The sequence below is a fragment of the Rhinoraja longicauda genome, chromosome 4, assembly GCF_053455715.1.
Source record: "Rhinoraja longicauda isolate Sanriku21f chromosome 4, sRhiLon1.1, whole genome shotgun sequence".
Lineage (NCBI taxonomy): Eukaryota > Metazoa > Chordata > Chondrichthyes > Rajiformes > Arhynchobatidae > Rhinoraja > Rhinoraja longicauda.
The window spans coordinates 69,556,734-69,574,117 of NC_135956.1; the positions used below are offsets into that span (position 1 = coordinate 69,556,734).

At 48.0% G+C, this 17,384-nt stretch overlaps 1 protein-coding gene across 1 annotated transcript in view; it reads right to left on the reverse strand.

Moving 5' to 3' along the window:
- Nucleotides 1-4,205: 4,205 nt before the first annotated feature.
- Nucleotides 4,206-17,384, reverse strand: part of aqp4 (aquaporin 4) — a 17,062-nt gene continuing 3,883 nt past the window's right edge. The window contains exons 3-6 of the mRNA XM_078398021.1: nt 16,543-16,951; nt 12,293-12,457; nt 7,986-8,066; nt 4,206-5,803 (exon numbers count right to left, since the gene is read on the reverse strand). Of these exons, the coding sequence (XP_078254147.1) occupies nt 5,528-5,803; nt 7,986-8,066; nt 12,293-12,457; nt 16,543-16,951 (931 nt within the window). The 3' untranslated portion in view covers nt 4,206-5,527. The remainder of the gene's footprint in view (nt 5,804-7,985; nt 8,067-12,292; nt 12,458-16,542; nt 16,952-17,384) is intronic.

Genomic DNA, 17,384 nt, shown 5'->3' on the forward strand with positions numbered 1-17,384 from the left:
ATAAAAACAGGGATGTAATGCTGAGGCTTTATCAGGCCGCATTTGGAGTATTGAGAGCAGTTTTGGGCCCCATGTCTGATGAGGGATGTGCTGGTGTTGGAGAGAGTCCAGAGGAGGTTTACGAGAATGATCCCGGGGATGATTGGGTTAACATATGATGAGCGTTTGACGACACTGGGGCCTGCACTCGCTGGAATTTAAAAGAATGAGGGGGAATCTCATTGAAACTTACCGAATAGTGAAAGGCCTGGATAGAGTGGATGTGGAGAGGATGTTTCCACTAGTGGGAGAGTCTAGAACCAGAGGCCACAGCTTCAGAATAAAAAGACGTATCTTTAGAAAGATGAGGAGAAATTTCTTTAGAGGGCGGTGAATCTGTGGAATTCATTGCCACAGACGGCTGTGGAGGCCAAGTCAGGCCATTCAGCCCAGCGAGTCCACTCTGCCATTCAATCGTGGTTGATCTATCTTTCCCTCTCAACCCCATTCTCCTGCATTCTCCCCGTAACCCCTGACACCCGCACTAACCAAGAATCTGTTAATCCCGGCCTTAAAGATACCCAGTGGCAGCCTCCGCAGCCGCCTGTGGCGATGGATTCCAGTTCTCTCCTTTGCACGGTACTCGTTAAACCTCAGGGTCGATGATTTTGGACTGTGTCTCGACGGCCTCGCTCATTATCACAGGAATTTTACGGTCTACTGCCCCTAGTTCCATCAGTAGATTTAGTGCAGAGCTCAGTGCGGTCGGTCTCCACTTGGGTCACATTGTTCCTGTCTAGTGGAGCAAAGTCATCTTAGATGTGGAATGCTCGGAATGCTTTGTACCGCATTCAGTTCCTGACCTGTGTGCACTCTCCCGTATCCCGCTTCCCGATTAGTGTCACTTTACATTACGTTGTAAGCCTCAACGTCCCTCTCGAACAGGGACTGAAGATCTATGGTAGAATCAGAGAGTCAAACAGAGTGGAAGCAGGCCCTTCGGCCCAACTTGCCCAAAACCGACCAACATGTCCCATCTACACTAGTCCCACCTTGCTGCATTTTGTCCATATCCCTCTAAACCTGTCCCATACAAGTACCCGTCCAAGTGTTTCTTAAACATCGCAATGGTAGTCTGGTTTAGTTTAGTTTGGACTTAAAGTTCAAAAGTGATAGGAGCAGAATTAGGCCATTCAGCCCATCAAGTCTACTCTGCCATTCAATCATGGCTGTTGTATCTTACCCCCTCAATCCTACTCTCCCCATAACTCCAGACACCAGCACCAATCAAAAATCTATCTATCTCTGCCTTAAAAATATTAATTGGCAGCTTCCACGGCCTTCTGTGGCATAGAATTCTACAGGTTCACCACCCTCTGACTAAAGAAATCCCTCCTCATCTTCCTAAAGGAATATCCATTTATTCTGATGCTATGGCCTCTGGTTTTAGACTCTCCCACTAGTGGGAGCATGGAGCTCGTGGGAGTGGGAGCATACAGCACGGAAATAGACCCTTCGGCCCACCGAGTCCGCGCTGAACAGCGATCACACCGTACACTAGTCCTTTCCTACACACTAGGAATGATTTACAGAAGCCACTTAACCTACAAACCCGAACGTCTTTGGGATATTGGTGGAAACCAGAGCACCCGGAGAAAACCCACGCGGTCACATGGAGAACATACAAACCACTTCCTCTAGCTGCTCGTTCTATACACCCACCACTCTCTTTGTGAAAACGTTGCTCCTATTAAATCATTCCCACCCTCACCTTAAACATATGTCCTCTGGTCCTTGATTCCCCTACTCTGGGTAAAAGACCCTATTTATTCCTCTCATCATTTTTTACACCTCTATAAGATCACCCCTCATCCTCCTGCGCTCCAAGGAATAAAGTCCTAGCCTGCTCAGCCTCTCCCTGTAGCTCAGGCCCCCGGGTCCTGGCAACATCCTCGTAAATCTTCTCGGCACCCATTCCAGCTTAGCAACAACCTTCCTATAGCAGGGTGACCAAACCTGAACACAATACTCCAAATGCAAGCTCACCTATGCCTTGTACAACTGTAGCATAACAACCTAACTTCTGTACTCAATACCCTGACTGATGAAATGTTCTGAAGTCAACATGGTCTTTATCCTGCTCTTACATTTTGTCATCTCCAAGTTTCTGAATGAACCCCTCAATACAGATTGTTATTGATATATCTACAGACTGAGGATAGGCACAAAAAGCTGGGGTAACTCAGCGGGTCAGGCAGCATCTCTGTAGAAAAGGAATAGGTGATGTTTCGGGTCGAGACCTTCTTCAGACTGAGAGTCAGGGGAGAGAGAAACTAGAGATATGAAAAGGTTCAGAACAAATCACTCTTCAATCGAACACTACTCTCCTCTCTAATCCTCCACTACCCTCCCACAGTCCTTTGTTCATACGTCCTTCCATCCCTCTGCCTCCTCTGATTCCAACCCCCACCCTTGTTGTGTTTGCACCATTTCCCATCATCTCCCTCTCTCTGACATACGACGGTCTGTCCTCAACAGAGGCCTTGACTATGTATCCCTCCGCCCCCACATCAATGAGTACCGGATCCTCCATGGCATAGAGCATAACAATAAGCAGACTGAAGAAGGGTCTCGACCCGAAACATCCCCTACTCCTTTTCTCCAGAGATGCTGCCTGACCCACTGAGTTACTGCAACATTTTGTGTCTATCTTTGGTGTAAGCCAGCATCTGAAGTTCCTTCATGTACATTTTACCTATAGATTGATATTGGTATATCTTCATCCTACCCCATTGTAGACATTGGACTTTGTCTCTGGAACTGATGCGCTACAATGCTGAGAACTATATTCTGCACTTTGTATAGAGTCATAGAGTGTGGAAACAGGCCCTTCGGCCCAACTTGCCCACACTGGCCAACATGTCCCAGCTACACTAGTCCCACCTGCCTGCACTTGGTCCATATCCCTCCAAACTTGTCCTATCTAAGTACCTGTCTAACTGTTTCTTAAACGTTGGGATAGCCCCTGCCTCAACTACCTCCTCTGGCAGCTTGTTCAATACACCCCACACTCTTTGTGTGAAAATGTTACCCCCCAGATTCCTCTTAAATCATTCCCCCTTCACCTTAAACCTATGTCCTCTGGTCCTCGATATCTCTACTCTGGGCAAGCGATTCTGTGCATCTACACGGTCTATTCCTCTCATGATTTTATACACCCTCAATAGGATTACCCCTCATCCTCCTGCACTCCAAATAATGATCAGCCATGATCACATTGAATGGCGGTGCTGGCTCGAAGGGCCGAATGGCCTACTCCTGCACCTATTGTCTATTGAATAGAGACCCAGCCTACTGAACCTCTCCCTATAGCTCGGACCCTCTAGCCCTGGCAACATCCTCATAAATCTTCTCTGAACCCTTTCAAGCTTGACAATATCTTTTCTATAACATGGTGCCCAGAACTGAACACAATACTCTAAATGTGGTCTCACCAATGTTTTATACAACTGCAACATGACCATACAACTTCTACACTCAATACTCTGACTGATGAAGGCCAATGTGCCAAAAGCCTTTTTGACCACCCGATCTACCTGCGACTCAACCTTCAAGGAGCCATGCACCTGCACTCCTAGATCCCTCTGCTCCACAACACTCCCCAGAGGCCTGCCATTTACTGTGCAGGTCCTGCCCTTGTTAGATGTCCCAAAATGCAACACCTCACATTTCTCTGTATTAAATTCCATTAACCATTCCTCAGCCCACCTGGCCAATCGATCCAGATCCTGCTGCAATCTTTCACAACCATCTTCACTATCTGCAAAACCACCCACTTTTGTATCTTCCCCATTGCACTACCTATTGTACTTGAGTGTGACGTGATTGTATTTATGCATAGTATTATCTGATCTGATTGGATCTGAGTGCAGGTTTTTAACTCCTCTTTTCTCCGTATCTCACACCCTTTTGTCCCCTTTTCATCTCCAGCCTTTGTCACTTACTCCCACCCATTTGCCAATCAACCCCCTCGCCTGTATCCACCTATCACTTGCCTTCTCATTCCTTCTCTCCAGAGACCCATTCCTTCTCTCCAGAGATGCTGCCTGTTACTCCAGCATTTTGTGTCTACCTTCGATTGAAACCAGCATCTGTAGTTCTTTCCCATCACTTGCCAGACTTTGTCCCATCCTGACACCCCCCCCCCCCCCCCCCTACTCCATTCAATCCGAAGAAGGGTCCCTATCCATGTTCTCCAGAGATGCTGTCGGACCCACTGAGTTACTCCAGCACTTTGTGTCTTCTTTTGCGCCACTTTGTTGCCAGTTACGAGGACAGACTGGATAGATTGTACCGCATGGTTGAGAGGTGATCTTATAGGGAGATGTATAAAAACACGAGGAGAATAGATCAGGTGAATGCACAGAGTCCTTTACCCAGACTCTGGGTAATATAGGGCAATCAAGGACGAGAGGGAAAATGTTTAAGGTGAGAGGGGAAGGAGTTGATTGGAACCTCAGGAGTAACGTTTTCACATGGAGGTGTTGGGTATGTGTAACGAGCTGCCAGAGGAGTTAGTTGAGACAGGTATTATAGCAACATGTTATAGACACATGTATAGGAAAGCTTTGGGCAGATATGGACCAAACACAGGCAAATGGGATTAGTTTAGAAGGGATAAGTTGGTCAGCATGGTGGAGTTGGGATGAAGGGCCAGTTTCCGTGTGAGTAGGACAGATTAGCGTAAATTAATGGCTGATGGTCTGAACATGGGTCTCGACCGAAAACGTCACCTATTCCTTTACTCCAGACGCTGTCTGACGCACAGCTGAATTACTCCAGTTTTTTGTATCTATCTTTGGTTGATGGTCAACACACACTCACTGGGCCTAACTGCCTGTTTCTGCACTGTATAACTATGAATCCGTGAGTCTTCACTCGACCCATTGCACGTGAGTTTGGATTGATAGTATTTATGCATAGTATTATCTGATTTGATTGGATAGCATGGCAAAATAAAGCTTTTCGCTGTATACACTTCGATGCATGTGACAATAATAAACCTAAGACTAAACTTAATTCATAGCCACCAACTAATCAACCTAACCCGCATTTTCTGTCAGGAAATGTGAGGAAATCGGAGCACGTGGGGGAAAACACGCGGTCACAGTGATAACGTGCAAACTCCACACAGGTAGCGGCCGAGGTCAGGATTGAACCTGGGCCTCTGTTTGCTCTACCAGCTGTGCCTTCCCTTCGATCATGTCAACGCATGATTCCACCTCGTTCCTTTAACGTTGTGCCGCCAAGACTAGGACAGAGCAAGGGTTGAGTTTGTGAAGGGGACAGATCGTATCTCGTGCTAGTCCAGCCCCTGTGTCCTTGGGTATTGCACTAATATTGTCCTTACAATGGATTAATCCTTGTTCAAGGCGCCAAAGAGTTACAGAGTGCTGTATGTTTATAATAGATCAGTTTCCTTGATAGGAACAACCTCGACAAGCAAGGATTCACTAGTTATCTCTCCGTTCCTCTTTCCCTTTGCTAGTCATGCAGGTGTCAACAGTTCTTCAGTCTTGTCTTTCTCCTTTTCTTCAACGTTAAACCCAAGCACGGAACGTGAGCTCACTGGTGTCACAGCCAGATCCACGCACTCAATGGTTTGGCCCTTCCCCTCTTCCACATCGGAATATTTATCCCCGGGAGCCTGCGTTGGCCTTAAGGCATCTTTAAAATGGTTCTTCATTTCCTTGTCTGGACAGAAGAGGTACTTGTAGAAGGCAGCTGCCACAACTCCACCCATTGTTGGACCTACCCAGTAAACCTGAAACAGATAAAGAAAGATAAGCGCTCCTCAACGGGGAACAGCCACAAATTACAGCCTAGTTCAATTAAATTTGGAGATACAGTGCGGAAACAGGCCCTTCGGCCCACCGAGTCCACGCCGACCAGCAATACCCGCACACTAGCACTATCCTACACACACTAGGGCCTACACACATTAGGAGCAAAGAGGTCCTTCTACAGTTGTACCGGGCCCTGGTGAGACCGCACCTGGAGTACTGTGTGCAGTTTTGGTCTCCAAATTTGAGGAAGGATATTCTTGCTATGGAGGGCGTGCAGCGTAGGTTCACTAGGTTAATTCCCGGAATGGCGGGACTGTCGTATGTTGAAAGGCTGGAGCGATTGGGCTTGTATACACTGGAATTTAGAAGGATGAGGGGGGATCTTATTGAAACATACAAGATAATTAGGGGATTGGACACATTAGAGGCAGGAAACATGTTCCCAATGTTGGGGGAGTCCAGAACAAGGGGCCACAGTTTAAGAATAAGGGGTAGGCCATTTAGAACGGAGATGAGGAAGAACTTTTTCAGTCAGAGAGTGGTGAAGGTGTGGAATTCTCTGCCTCAGAAGGCAGTGGAGGCCAGTTCGTTGGATGCTTTCAAGAGAGAGCTGGATAGAGCTCTTAAGGATAGCGGAGTGAGGGGGTATGGGGAGAAGGCAGGAACGGGGTACTGATTGAGAGTGATCAGCCATGATCGCATTGAATGGCGGTGCTGGCTCTAGGGCTGAATGGCCTACTCCTGCACCTATTGTCTATTGTCCATAATGTACAATTATGCCAAGCCAATTAACCTGCAAGCCTGAACATCTTTGGAATGTGGGCGCAAACCAGAGCGCCCGGAGAAAACCCACATGGCCGCAGGGAGAACATACAAACTCCGTACAGGCAGCACCCAGAGTCAGGATCAAAATTGGGTGTCTGTCGCTGTGAGGCAGCAACTCTACCTCTGCGTCACCGTGCTGTTTTCTCAACATTTTCCCTGGAATGCCAGAGATTGCTCCGGTCACTCCCTCTTCTCCCCTCTCCCATCAGGCAAGAGGTACAGAAGTACGAAAAGTTCATAAGTTCTAGGAGCAAAATTAGGCCATTCGGCCCATCAAGTCTACTACGTCATTCGTTCATGGCTTTCCCTCTCAAACCCATTCTCCTGCCTTCTCCCCATAACCCTAGACATGCGTACTAATCAGGAATCTGTCAATTTCCACTCTAAAAATATCCATCGACTTGGCCTCCAAAGCCACCTGTGGAAATAAATTCCACAGATTCAGCACCCTCCGACTAAAGAAATACCTCCTCATCTCCTTTCTGACAGTACGTCCTTTTATTCTGAGGCTATGGCCTCTGGTTCTAGACTCTAGAAACTAGTGGAAACTAGTAGGAGAGTCTCCACAGGTACATGGATAGGACATGTACATGTGGATTAGATATGGGCCAAACGCAGGAGATGCAAGGAGACACTCGTCCCTTTCTACCCAAACCACCCCCTCCCCAGGCACTTTCCCCTGCAACCGCAGGAGATGCAAAACCTGTCCCTTTACCTCCCCCCTCAACTCCATCCAAGGACCCAAACAGTCTTTCCAGGTGAGACAGAGGTTCACCTGCTCCTCCTCCAACCTCATCTATTGTATCCGCTGCTCCAGGTGTCAACTTCTCTACATCGGCGAGACCAAACGCAGGCTCGGCGATCGTTTCGCTCAACACCTTCGCTCAGTCCGCCTTAACCAACCTGATCTCCCGGTGGCTGAGCACTTCAACTCCCCCTCCCACTTCCAGTCTGACCTTTCTGTCATGGGCCTCCTCCAGTGCCATAGTGAGGCCCACCGGAAATTGGAGGAACAGCACCTCATATTTCGCCTGGGCATCTTCCAGTCCTACGGTATGGAACATTGACTTCTCCAACTTTAGATAGTTCCTCTGTCCCTCTCTTCCCCTCCCCCTTCCCAGTTCTCCCACTGTCTTCCTGTCTCCACCTATATCCTTTCTTTGCCCCGCCCCCCTGACGTCAGTCTGAAGAAGGGTCTCGACCCGAAACGTCACCCATTTCCTCTCTCCTAGATGCTGCCTGACCTGCTGAGTTACTCCAGCATTTTGTGATACCTTCGATTTGCACCAGCATCTACAGTTATTTTCCTACACTAATTGCGCAATTAATAATTACCCAGTGGTTGGCCCATTTCCCTGTAATAACCGCAGGTCCAAACGATCTGGCAGGATTCATGCCGGCACCTGTGTAGTTTATCTGAAACACAAGAGTAAGGTTAGCATGACCTACAAATCAAAGGGGACTTAAAGTCCATCTCAAGAGAGAGTTAGATAGAGCTCTTAATGATAGTGGAGTCAGGGGATATGGGGAGAGGGCAGGAACGGGGTACTGGTTGTGAATGATCAGCCATGATCACATTGAGTGGCGGTGCTGGCTCAAAGGGCCGAATGGCCTCCTCCTGCACCTATTGTCTATTGTCAACCTTTGTGGTCAGCACAGTGGTCCAGTGGGTAGAGCTGCTGCCTCACAGCGCCAGAGACCCGGGTTCGATTCTGACCGAATCTTGGACGGCATGGGCGAGTTGGGCTGAAGGGCCTGTTTCCATTCTCGATGGCTCCATGACATGCTGTATTCATTGGCAACTGAGCAAAGAGTTGTTGGAGCATACATTGATCATTATTCCTGTTTCCATCCGTGGAAGATGGCGCAGCGGGTAGAGCCAGAGACCCAGGTTCAATCCTGACCTCGGGTGCTGTCCGCGTGGAGTTTGCACGTTCTCACTGTGACTGAGTGGGTTTTTTCCGGGTGCCCTGGTTTCCTCTCACATCCCAAAGATGTGCCTGTTTGTATGTTTTTCTTTGGCCTCTGGAAATTGCCCCGTAGTGTGTAGGGAGTGGATGAGAAAGTGGGATAACATAGAACTAGTGTGAACGGTTGATCGATGGTCGGTGTGACTCAGTGGGCTGAAGGGCCTGTTTCCATGCTGTATATCTAAACTAAACTAAACTAAACTAGGTATTTCGAGAGATGAGAGGGGACCTCAATGAAACTTACCGAATAGTGAAAGGCATGGTTAAAATGGATGTGAAGAGGATGTTTCCACTAGTGGGAGAGTCTAGGATCAGAGGGCACAACCCTTGAATAACAGGATGTACTTTTATGAAAGGAGATGAGGAGGAATTTCTTTAGCCAGAGGCTGGTGAATCTGTGCAATTCATTGCCACATGTGGCTGTGGAGGCCAAGTCATTGGGTATTTTTAAAGCAAAGATTGACAAATTCCTGATTAGTAAGGGTGTCAAAGGTTTGGGGGAGAAGGCAAGAGAATGGGGTTGAGAGGGAAAGATAGATTAGCCGTGATTGACTGATGGAGTAGACTTATTGGGCCAACTAGCCTACTTCTGCTCTGATGATATATGAATTTATGATACTATACTAACAGAAACATAGAAAATAGGCGCAGGAGTAGGCCATTCGGCCCTTCGAGCCTGCACCGCCATTCAATATGATCATGGCTGATCATCCAGCTCAGTAACCTGTACCTGCCTTCTCTCCATACCCCCTGATCCCTTTAGCCACAAGGGCCACATCACATCTAACTAAACTAGTCACAGTGCCTGCTGATAACTCTGCTGACCATAGAGTATAGACTGTGTTGACGTGTTCAATTAAGTTTAAGTATTTTCATCTGTGTGTCATTTTCATTTGAGTTACCTGTTGAGTTCCCTATGCAAGTGCCGATTAGTTTTAGTTAAGAGATACAGCACGGAAACAGGCCCTTTGTCCCACCTAGTCTATGCTGGCCAACACTCACTCTGTACACTGACACTGTCATACACACTAGGGACAATTTACAATTTTTACCGAAGTCAAATTAACCCACAAACCTGTACGTCTTTGGAGTGTGGGAGGAAAATGGAGCACCCGGAGAAAACCCACGCAGGTCACGGGGAGAACCTACAAACTCCGTACGGACAGCACCTGTAGTCAGGATCGAACCCATGTCTCTAGCTCTGTATGGCACCAACTCTACCGCTGCACCACCGTGCTGTCCCAATGATTTTTGTCTCTGTCTTTGCTCAGTTTTGGATTTTCCCCATGCTGAGCCTGGTGATCTTGTTCATCTCGAGTTTAGTAAAAGTCTTTTAGAGTTTAACTGTGGGGTCGGCACGGTGGCGCGGTGGTAGAGTTGCTGGCCTCACAGCACCAGAGACCCTGGTTTGATCCTGACCTCGGGCGCTGTCCGTGTTGGAGTTTACACGTTCTCCCTGCGATGTTAGTTGCTCCGGTTTCTTCCCACTGCCCAAAGACATGGGATTGTAAGTTAATTGTCCCTCTGTAAACTTCCCCCTAGAGAGTCGGGAGCGGATGGGAAAGCGGGATAACACAGCACTTGTCTGAACGTATGATCGATGGTCGGAGCGGACCCATTGCTGTATCTCTAAACTAAACTAAACCAGTTTCCATGCTGTGTCTCTGAACAAAACTAAACTCAAGCTGTATCTAAAGATAGACACAAAGTGCTGGGGTAACTCAGTGAATCAGGCAGCATCTCTGGAGAACATGCATAGGATTTTCTTCAGAGGGTCTGAAGATGGGTCTCGACCCAAAACATCTCCTGTCCATGTTCTCCAGAGATGCTGCTGGACCCCTTGAGTTACTGCAGCACTTTGTGTCCACATTGGATGTAAACCAGCATTTGCAAATCATGAAACTTGGTGCCCTTTCCTGCTGTAGTTTCTTCTTATTACATTCAAGCTGTATCGAGCAGGGTTCAGGAGACTTCCACTGACTCCATTTACACCTCACGCTGCCTCAGCAAGACCACCAGCATAATCAAGGATCAGTCGCACCAGTGTTGCAGTACTCATTTTTTAGTTACCGGAGCTGTCACTGGTGCTCGGAGCGGCCGCTGTTAAATTCCCTGCTAGTTAGAATACACCGCTGTTTATTTGACCTTTTGTTTTTGCAGAGGTGTTGGAGCGGCGCTCCAGTGAGCTCCGGCAGCATTGCACCCCTGAGTCTCACTCCCTCCTCTCCCCTCTCCCATTAGGCAAAAAGTACAGAAGAGTGAAAATGCACACCTCCAGATTATGGGGCAGTTTCTTCCCAGCTGTTATCAGGCAACTGAACCATCCAACCAACAACTAGAGAGCGGTCCTGAGCTGCTATCTACCACACTGGAGACCCTTGGACTGTCCTTAATCAGAGTTTACTGGACTTTATCTTGCACTAAACATTATTCCCTTTCATCATGTATCTGTACACTGTAGATGGCTCGACTGCAATCATGCATTGTCTTTCCGCTGACCGGTGAGCACACAACAAAAGCTTTTCACTGTACCTCGGTACACGTGACAATAATCTAAACTCAACACTAGCACTATCCAACACGCTCAGCAATCCACAACAGATTTAATCGGAATCTGAGGGACATCTTTTTAAATTGTCCCACGTTTGTATAGGACAGGGTTATAGTGTGCGGGGATCGCTGGTCGGCGCAGACTCAGTGGGCCAAAGGGCCTGTTTCCACGCAATATCCCTAATCTAATCTAATCTAATCTAAACTAGAGAGCAATCCTGAGCTACCATCTACCTGACTGGAGACACTCAGACTATCTTTGATCAGACTTTAATGGACTTTATCTTCCACTAAACGTTATTCCCGTTATCATGTATCTTTACATTGTGGATGGCTCGATTGTAATCATGGATTGTCCTTCCGCTGACTGGAGAGCACGCAACAAAAAGCTAACAATGAACCATTCTACATTTCCTTGATGGCCGAGCACTTCAACTCCCCCTCCCATTCCCAGTCTGACCTTTCTGTCATGGGCCTCCTCCAGTGCCATAGTGAGGCCCACCGGAAATTGGAGGAACAGCTCCTCATATTTTGCCTGGGCAGCTTGCAGCCCAGTGGTATGAACATTGACTTCTCAAACTTTAGATAGTTCCTCTGTCCCTCTCTTCCCATCCCTCTTCCCAGTTCTCCCACTGTCTTCCTGTCTCCACCTATATCCTTCCTTTGTCCCGCCCCCCTGACATCAGTCTGAAGAAGGGTCTCGACCCGAAACGACAGCCATTCCTTCTCTCCTGAGATGCTGCCTGGCCTGCTGAGTTACTCCAGCATTTTGTGAATAAATACCTTCGATTTGTACCAGCATCTGCAGTTATTTTCTTATACTACATTTCCTTGATCATCGTCTGCTATGATCTGTCCTTTTCACACCTTACATAATGCTGTTTTGTACCCTTCCATATCTCGTTTCCCTCTCCCATGATTCTCAGCGTGAAAAAGGGTCTCTACCCAAAATGAAACCCATTGCTCTTCTCCAGAGATGCTGCCAGACCAGCTGAGTTACTCCAGCATTTTGTGTCTATTTACGGGGTAAACCAGCGTCTGCAGTTCCTTCCTGCACAAAAGGCTTTTTCACTGCACCTCGGTCGGTACACGTGACAATAAACTGAACCAAGCTGAACTTACGGCAAACATGTGTCCAATGGCGACCGAGAGACCAATGGCCAACGCTGATGAGCCTTTGAGGTCATCGCGTCTGGAATCGCACGTGGCGTAGATGGTAAACAGCAGCTGGAACGTGATGAGCATTTCCACCAACAGCCCGTGGCCAGCGGAGAGATTCTCGTCAATCTGAAACGGCAAAGAGCAGCGAGTGTCACGACCTCCAGATGGGTCCAGAGGTGACGGCAGTCTGTAGACTGTAGAGATACACCACGAATCAACGAGTCCGCGCCGATCAGCCATCGTCCCGTACACTAACTAACACTACCCTACCCACTAGGGACAATTTACCATTTACCAAAGCCAATTCATCTACAAACCTTTAGTTTGAAGACCTTAGTCTGAAGAAGGTCACACCCCGAAATGTCACCTATTCCTTTTCTCCAGAAATGCGGCCTGACCCGCTGAGTTACTCCAGCTTTTTGTGCCCGTCTTCGGTTTAAACTAGCGCCTGCAGTTCCTTCCTACACAACATTTAATTTAGTTTGGTTTGGTTTAGTTTGGTTCAGAGATACAGTGTGGAAACTGGCCCTTCAGCCCACCGAGTCCACACTGACCAGCGATCGCCCCGTACACTAGCGGCACGGTGGCGCAGCGGTAGAGTTGCTGCTTTACAGCGAATGCAGCGCCGGAGACTCAGGTTCGATCCTGACTACGGGCGCCGTCTGTATGGAGTTTGTACGTTCTTCCCGTGACCTGCGTGGGTTTTCTCCGAGATCTTCGGTTTCCTCCCACACTCCAAAGACGTACAGGTATGTAGGTTAATTGGCTGGGTAAATGTAAAAATTGTCCCTAGTGTGTGTAGGATAGTGTTAATAGTGATAGTGTGCGGGGATCGCTGGGCGGCGCGGACTTGGTGGGCCGAAAAGGCCTGTTTCCGCGCTGTATATATATGATATATGATATGATATGATATCCTTCACACTAAGGACAACTTACAATTATATGGAAGCCAATTGGCCTGCAAAACCTGCTCGTCTTTGGAGTGTGGGAAGGAACCGGAGCACCCGGAGAAAACCCACGCGGTCACACGGAGAGCGTACAAACTCCGTACAAAGAACAGCACCTGTGGTCAGGATTGAACCTGTGTCTCCGGTGCTGTAAGGCAGCAACTCTACTGCTGCGTCACTGTGCCACCCCAATGGTGGGATATGGATTACGTGCAAGCGGGGATTAGTTTAATTGGGCGTCATGATCGGTACAGCCATTGTGGGCCGAAGGGCCAGTTCCTGTGATGCAGCGTTCTATGGTCTTAGTTAATGTTATACTTGCCAAAGCAAGGTGTTGTTCTACAACTCGCTGTCTGTGGGAAAGGTGAAAATAGTCTATCGGGGACTTCGGATAGGATTGAATCAACCCTCTCAAATAAAGATTATTAAGGGGTTGGGCACGTTAGAGGCAGGAAACATGTTCCCAATGTTGGGGGGGGTCCAGAACAAGGGGCCACCGTTTAAGAATAAGGGGTAGGCCATTTAGAACTGAGATGAGGAAAAACGTTTTCAGTCAGAGAGTTGTGAATCTGAGGAATTCTCTGCCTCAGAAGGCAGTGGGGGCCAATTCTCTGAATGCATTCAAGAAAGAGCTGGATAGAGCTCTTAAGGATGGCGGAGTCAGGGGGTATGGGGAGAAGGCAGGAACAGGGTACTGATTGAGAATGATCAGCCATGATCACATTGAATGGCAGTGCTGGCTCGAAGGGCCGAATGGCCTCCTCCTGCACCTATTGCCTATTGTCTATAAAGAACTTGCAGGTCCGTGGGGAGAAAGCAGAGGAGGTGAGAATGGTGAGATGATTCTCTTCCCCTTAGCTCTACCTATTGGACTTGCGTTTGTAGGAAGGAACTGCGGATGCTGGTTTAAAGCTAAAATAGACACAAAAAGATGGAGTGGTCCATCGTTGGCTGTGGGGTAGGTGGTAACGAGCTGTACAGACAGTGAACCCTAGTCATCGTACTAGTTTCACTGTCGACCTGTTGAGTTCCACTGTCTGTACAACTCGTTATCACCTAACCCACAGCCAACAATGGACCATTGTGGGCTCCACCTTTCATTGATCAACGGTGGTTTTTGCATATCTTTCATTCATTTGTTCTATGTACCGTCTATAACTCTTGTTTCCCTCTCCCGACACTCAGTCTGAAGAAGGGTCTCAACCCCAAACATCAACTATTCCTTTTCTCCAGAGATGCTGCCTGGCCCACAGTTACACCAGCTTTTTGTGTCTATCTTCGTACTTAGGTTTGACTCGATTGTATTTTTGAATGGTATTATCTGATTTGACCGGATAACACACGTAACAATAATAAACCTGAATCTAAATCTAAATATTTCCTTTTTTTCCCTAGATATCGCTCAAGTAACTGCAGGTACCAATTTATTTTAAAAATAGACACAAAGTGCTGAAGGAACTCAGCGGATCAGGCCCCAGTTAGGTGACATTGCGGGTCAGGACCCTTCTTCAGAGTGATGAAGGGTCCCGACCTGAAACGCCACCTATCCATGTTCTCCAGAGATGCTACTCCAGTTACTCCAGCACTTTGTATCTTTTTTTTAATAGTATTGCCTGATCAGATTGAATGGCATGCACTGCAAATCTTTTCCCTGTACCTGTACACGTGACAATAATAAACCTAAACCACAACCTAATCTGAAACCTAATCCTAAAATTGAACGTAAACTCACCAGGTGGCGCTGTCAGCGATGGCAGCCTCGCCAACGGTCTGTCTGTCTTTTCATCTTTTTTGTTCTTTTTAGTGTTTTAGAGGTTTGTGTTAATGTTCTCTGGTTTGTTTTATGTGGGGGTTGTTGGGGGGAGTCGGGGGAAACTTTTTTTTCAATCTCTTACCTTGCCGGAGACCCGATTGTTTTCCGGATCGTATCTCCGGCCGCTCTGCGGCCTCACATCATGGAGCTGGCGGCCTTGCTCGAGACTGACTTTGAGCCCCACCGTGGGGCCGTGGACTTACCATCGGAGCCTGCGATCCCTTGCCTGGGATCGACGCTCCAATCGCGGAGGAGCTTGCAGACTCGGGTAGAGACCGATGTCAGGAAAGCTCCAAATTCGCAGTAGGTTCGACTAGCCCCGACCCTAGATCTGATCGCCCGGCACGGGGGAGCTGAGATACCCCCGATGTGGGAGCTTGATCGCCCCGATGCAGAGGGCTCGGCCACCGGCTATGGGAGCCAAGATCGCCCCGACAACGAAAGGCTCGAGGCCCCCGACCTCGGGAGACAAAGAAGGGAAGACTGAATCTTTTTTCGACATCCATCACAGGGAGGAATGTGGAGGATTCACTGTGGGGGATGTTCATGTTAAAATGTATTTTGTGTGTTCTGTTGCTTTTTATTGGTGTGACTGTATGGCAAATCAAATTCCTCATATGTTGCAAAACATACTTGGCTAATAAAGTATGGTTATGATCATAATTATGATTAAACTCTGAACCTAAACTTCAACCTAAACCGAACTATACAAAACTAAACTTAAACCTGATCCTAACCCAAACCTAATTCTAAACCTGAACCTAAACCTCATCATAAACCTAATCCTAAATTAAACCTAAACCTCATCCCAATCCTATTCTTAAATCTAATCCTAAACCTCACCCTAAATTTCATCCTAAACCTGACCCTAAACCTAATCCTAAACCTATTCCTAATCCTACAATCCTACTAATAGTAAACCTCATCCTAAATTTCAAACCTAATCTTAATCCTAAAATCTCATCCTAAACCTGAAACTAAACCTCATCCTCATCCTAAACCTATTCCTAAACCTATTCCAAATCCTATTCCTAATCGTAAACCTCAACCTCATCCTAGACCTATTCCTAATCCTAAACCTATTCCTAATCCTAAACCTATTCCTAATCCTAAACCTCATCCTAATCCTAAACCTCATCCTAAACCTATTTCTAATCCTAAACCTATTCCTAATCCTAAACCTATTCCTAATCCTAAACCTATTCCTAATCCTAAACCTATTCCTAATCCTAAATCTATTCCTAATCCTAAACCTATTCCTAATCCTAAACCTATTCCTAATCCTAAACCTATTCCTGCACCTAATAGTAAACCTCATCCTAATCCTAAACCTAATCCTGCACCTCATCTTAAACCTCACCCTAACTCTAGCCTTAACCCCAGTCCTGCACAGGGATCATGGTGGCCATGTTGGGCCAAATGGCCAGCGAGTGGCCGAGTGTGTGTATTACCGCGGTGACTCCGAGCGTGCCCCTGACGTTGGCTGGGGTGAGGAGGTAGAGGATGCCTGCCCCGGCGATGGCGCCCAGGCATTGGGCTAGGACATAGAAGAAGCCCTTGGCCAGACTGAGGTCCCTGGAGCAGACCATGGCGGCGGTCACGGCGGGGTTAAAGTGCCCGCCGCTGATATGGCCAAAGCCCTGCACCATGGTGGCTATGCTGAAGCCAAAGCAGAGGGAGATGAGTAGGATGTCCGAGGGTCCAGTCACCCCTCCCCACCCCATGGAGGAGCCGAGGCTGATGAGCACGAAGAGGAGGGTGGCCAAAAACTCTCCCGCCACCGCTCTCCAGAACGCCTTGGTCCAGATGCCTTTGCAAGCCGCCATAGCCCCCTTGATGCTCCACAGTGGCGCACGCTTGCTTGAGAGAGGGAAGAGAAGAGGAAGAGTTAGTCAATGGTTCAATGGTAGTTTAGTTCAGAGATACAGCACGGAAACCGGCCCTTCGGTCTACCGAGTCCGCGCCGACCAGCGATCACCCCCTACACCAGCACTACCCCTACACTAGCACTACCCCTACACCAGCACTACTCCCTACACTAACACTACCCCTACACCAGCACTACCCCTACACCAGCACTACCCCTACACTAGCACTACCCCTACACTACCCCTACACTAGCACTACCCCTACACCAGCACTACCCCTACACCAGCACTACCCCCTACACTAGCACTACCCCTACACTAGCACTACCCCTACACTAGCACTACCCCTACACTAACACTCCCCCTACACTACCCCTACACTAGCACTACCCCTACACCAGCACTACCCCTACACCAGCACTACC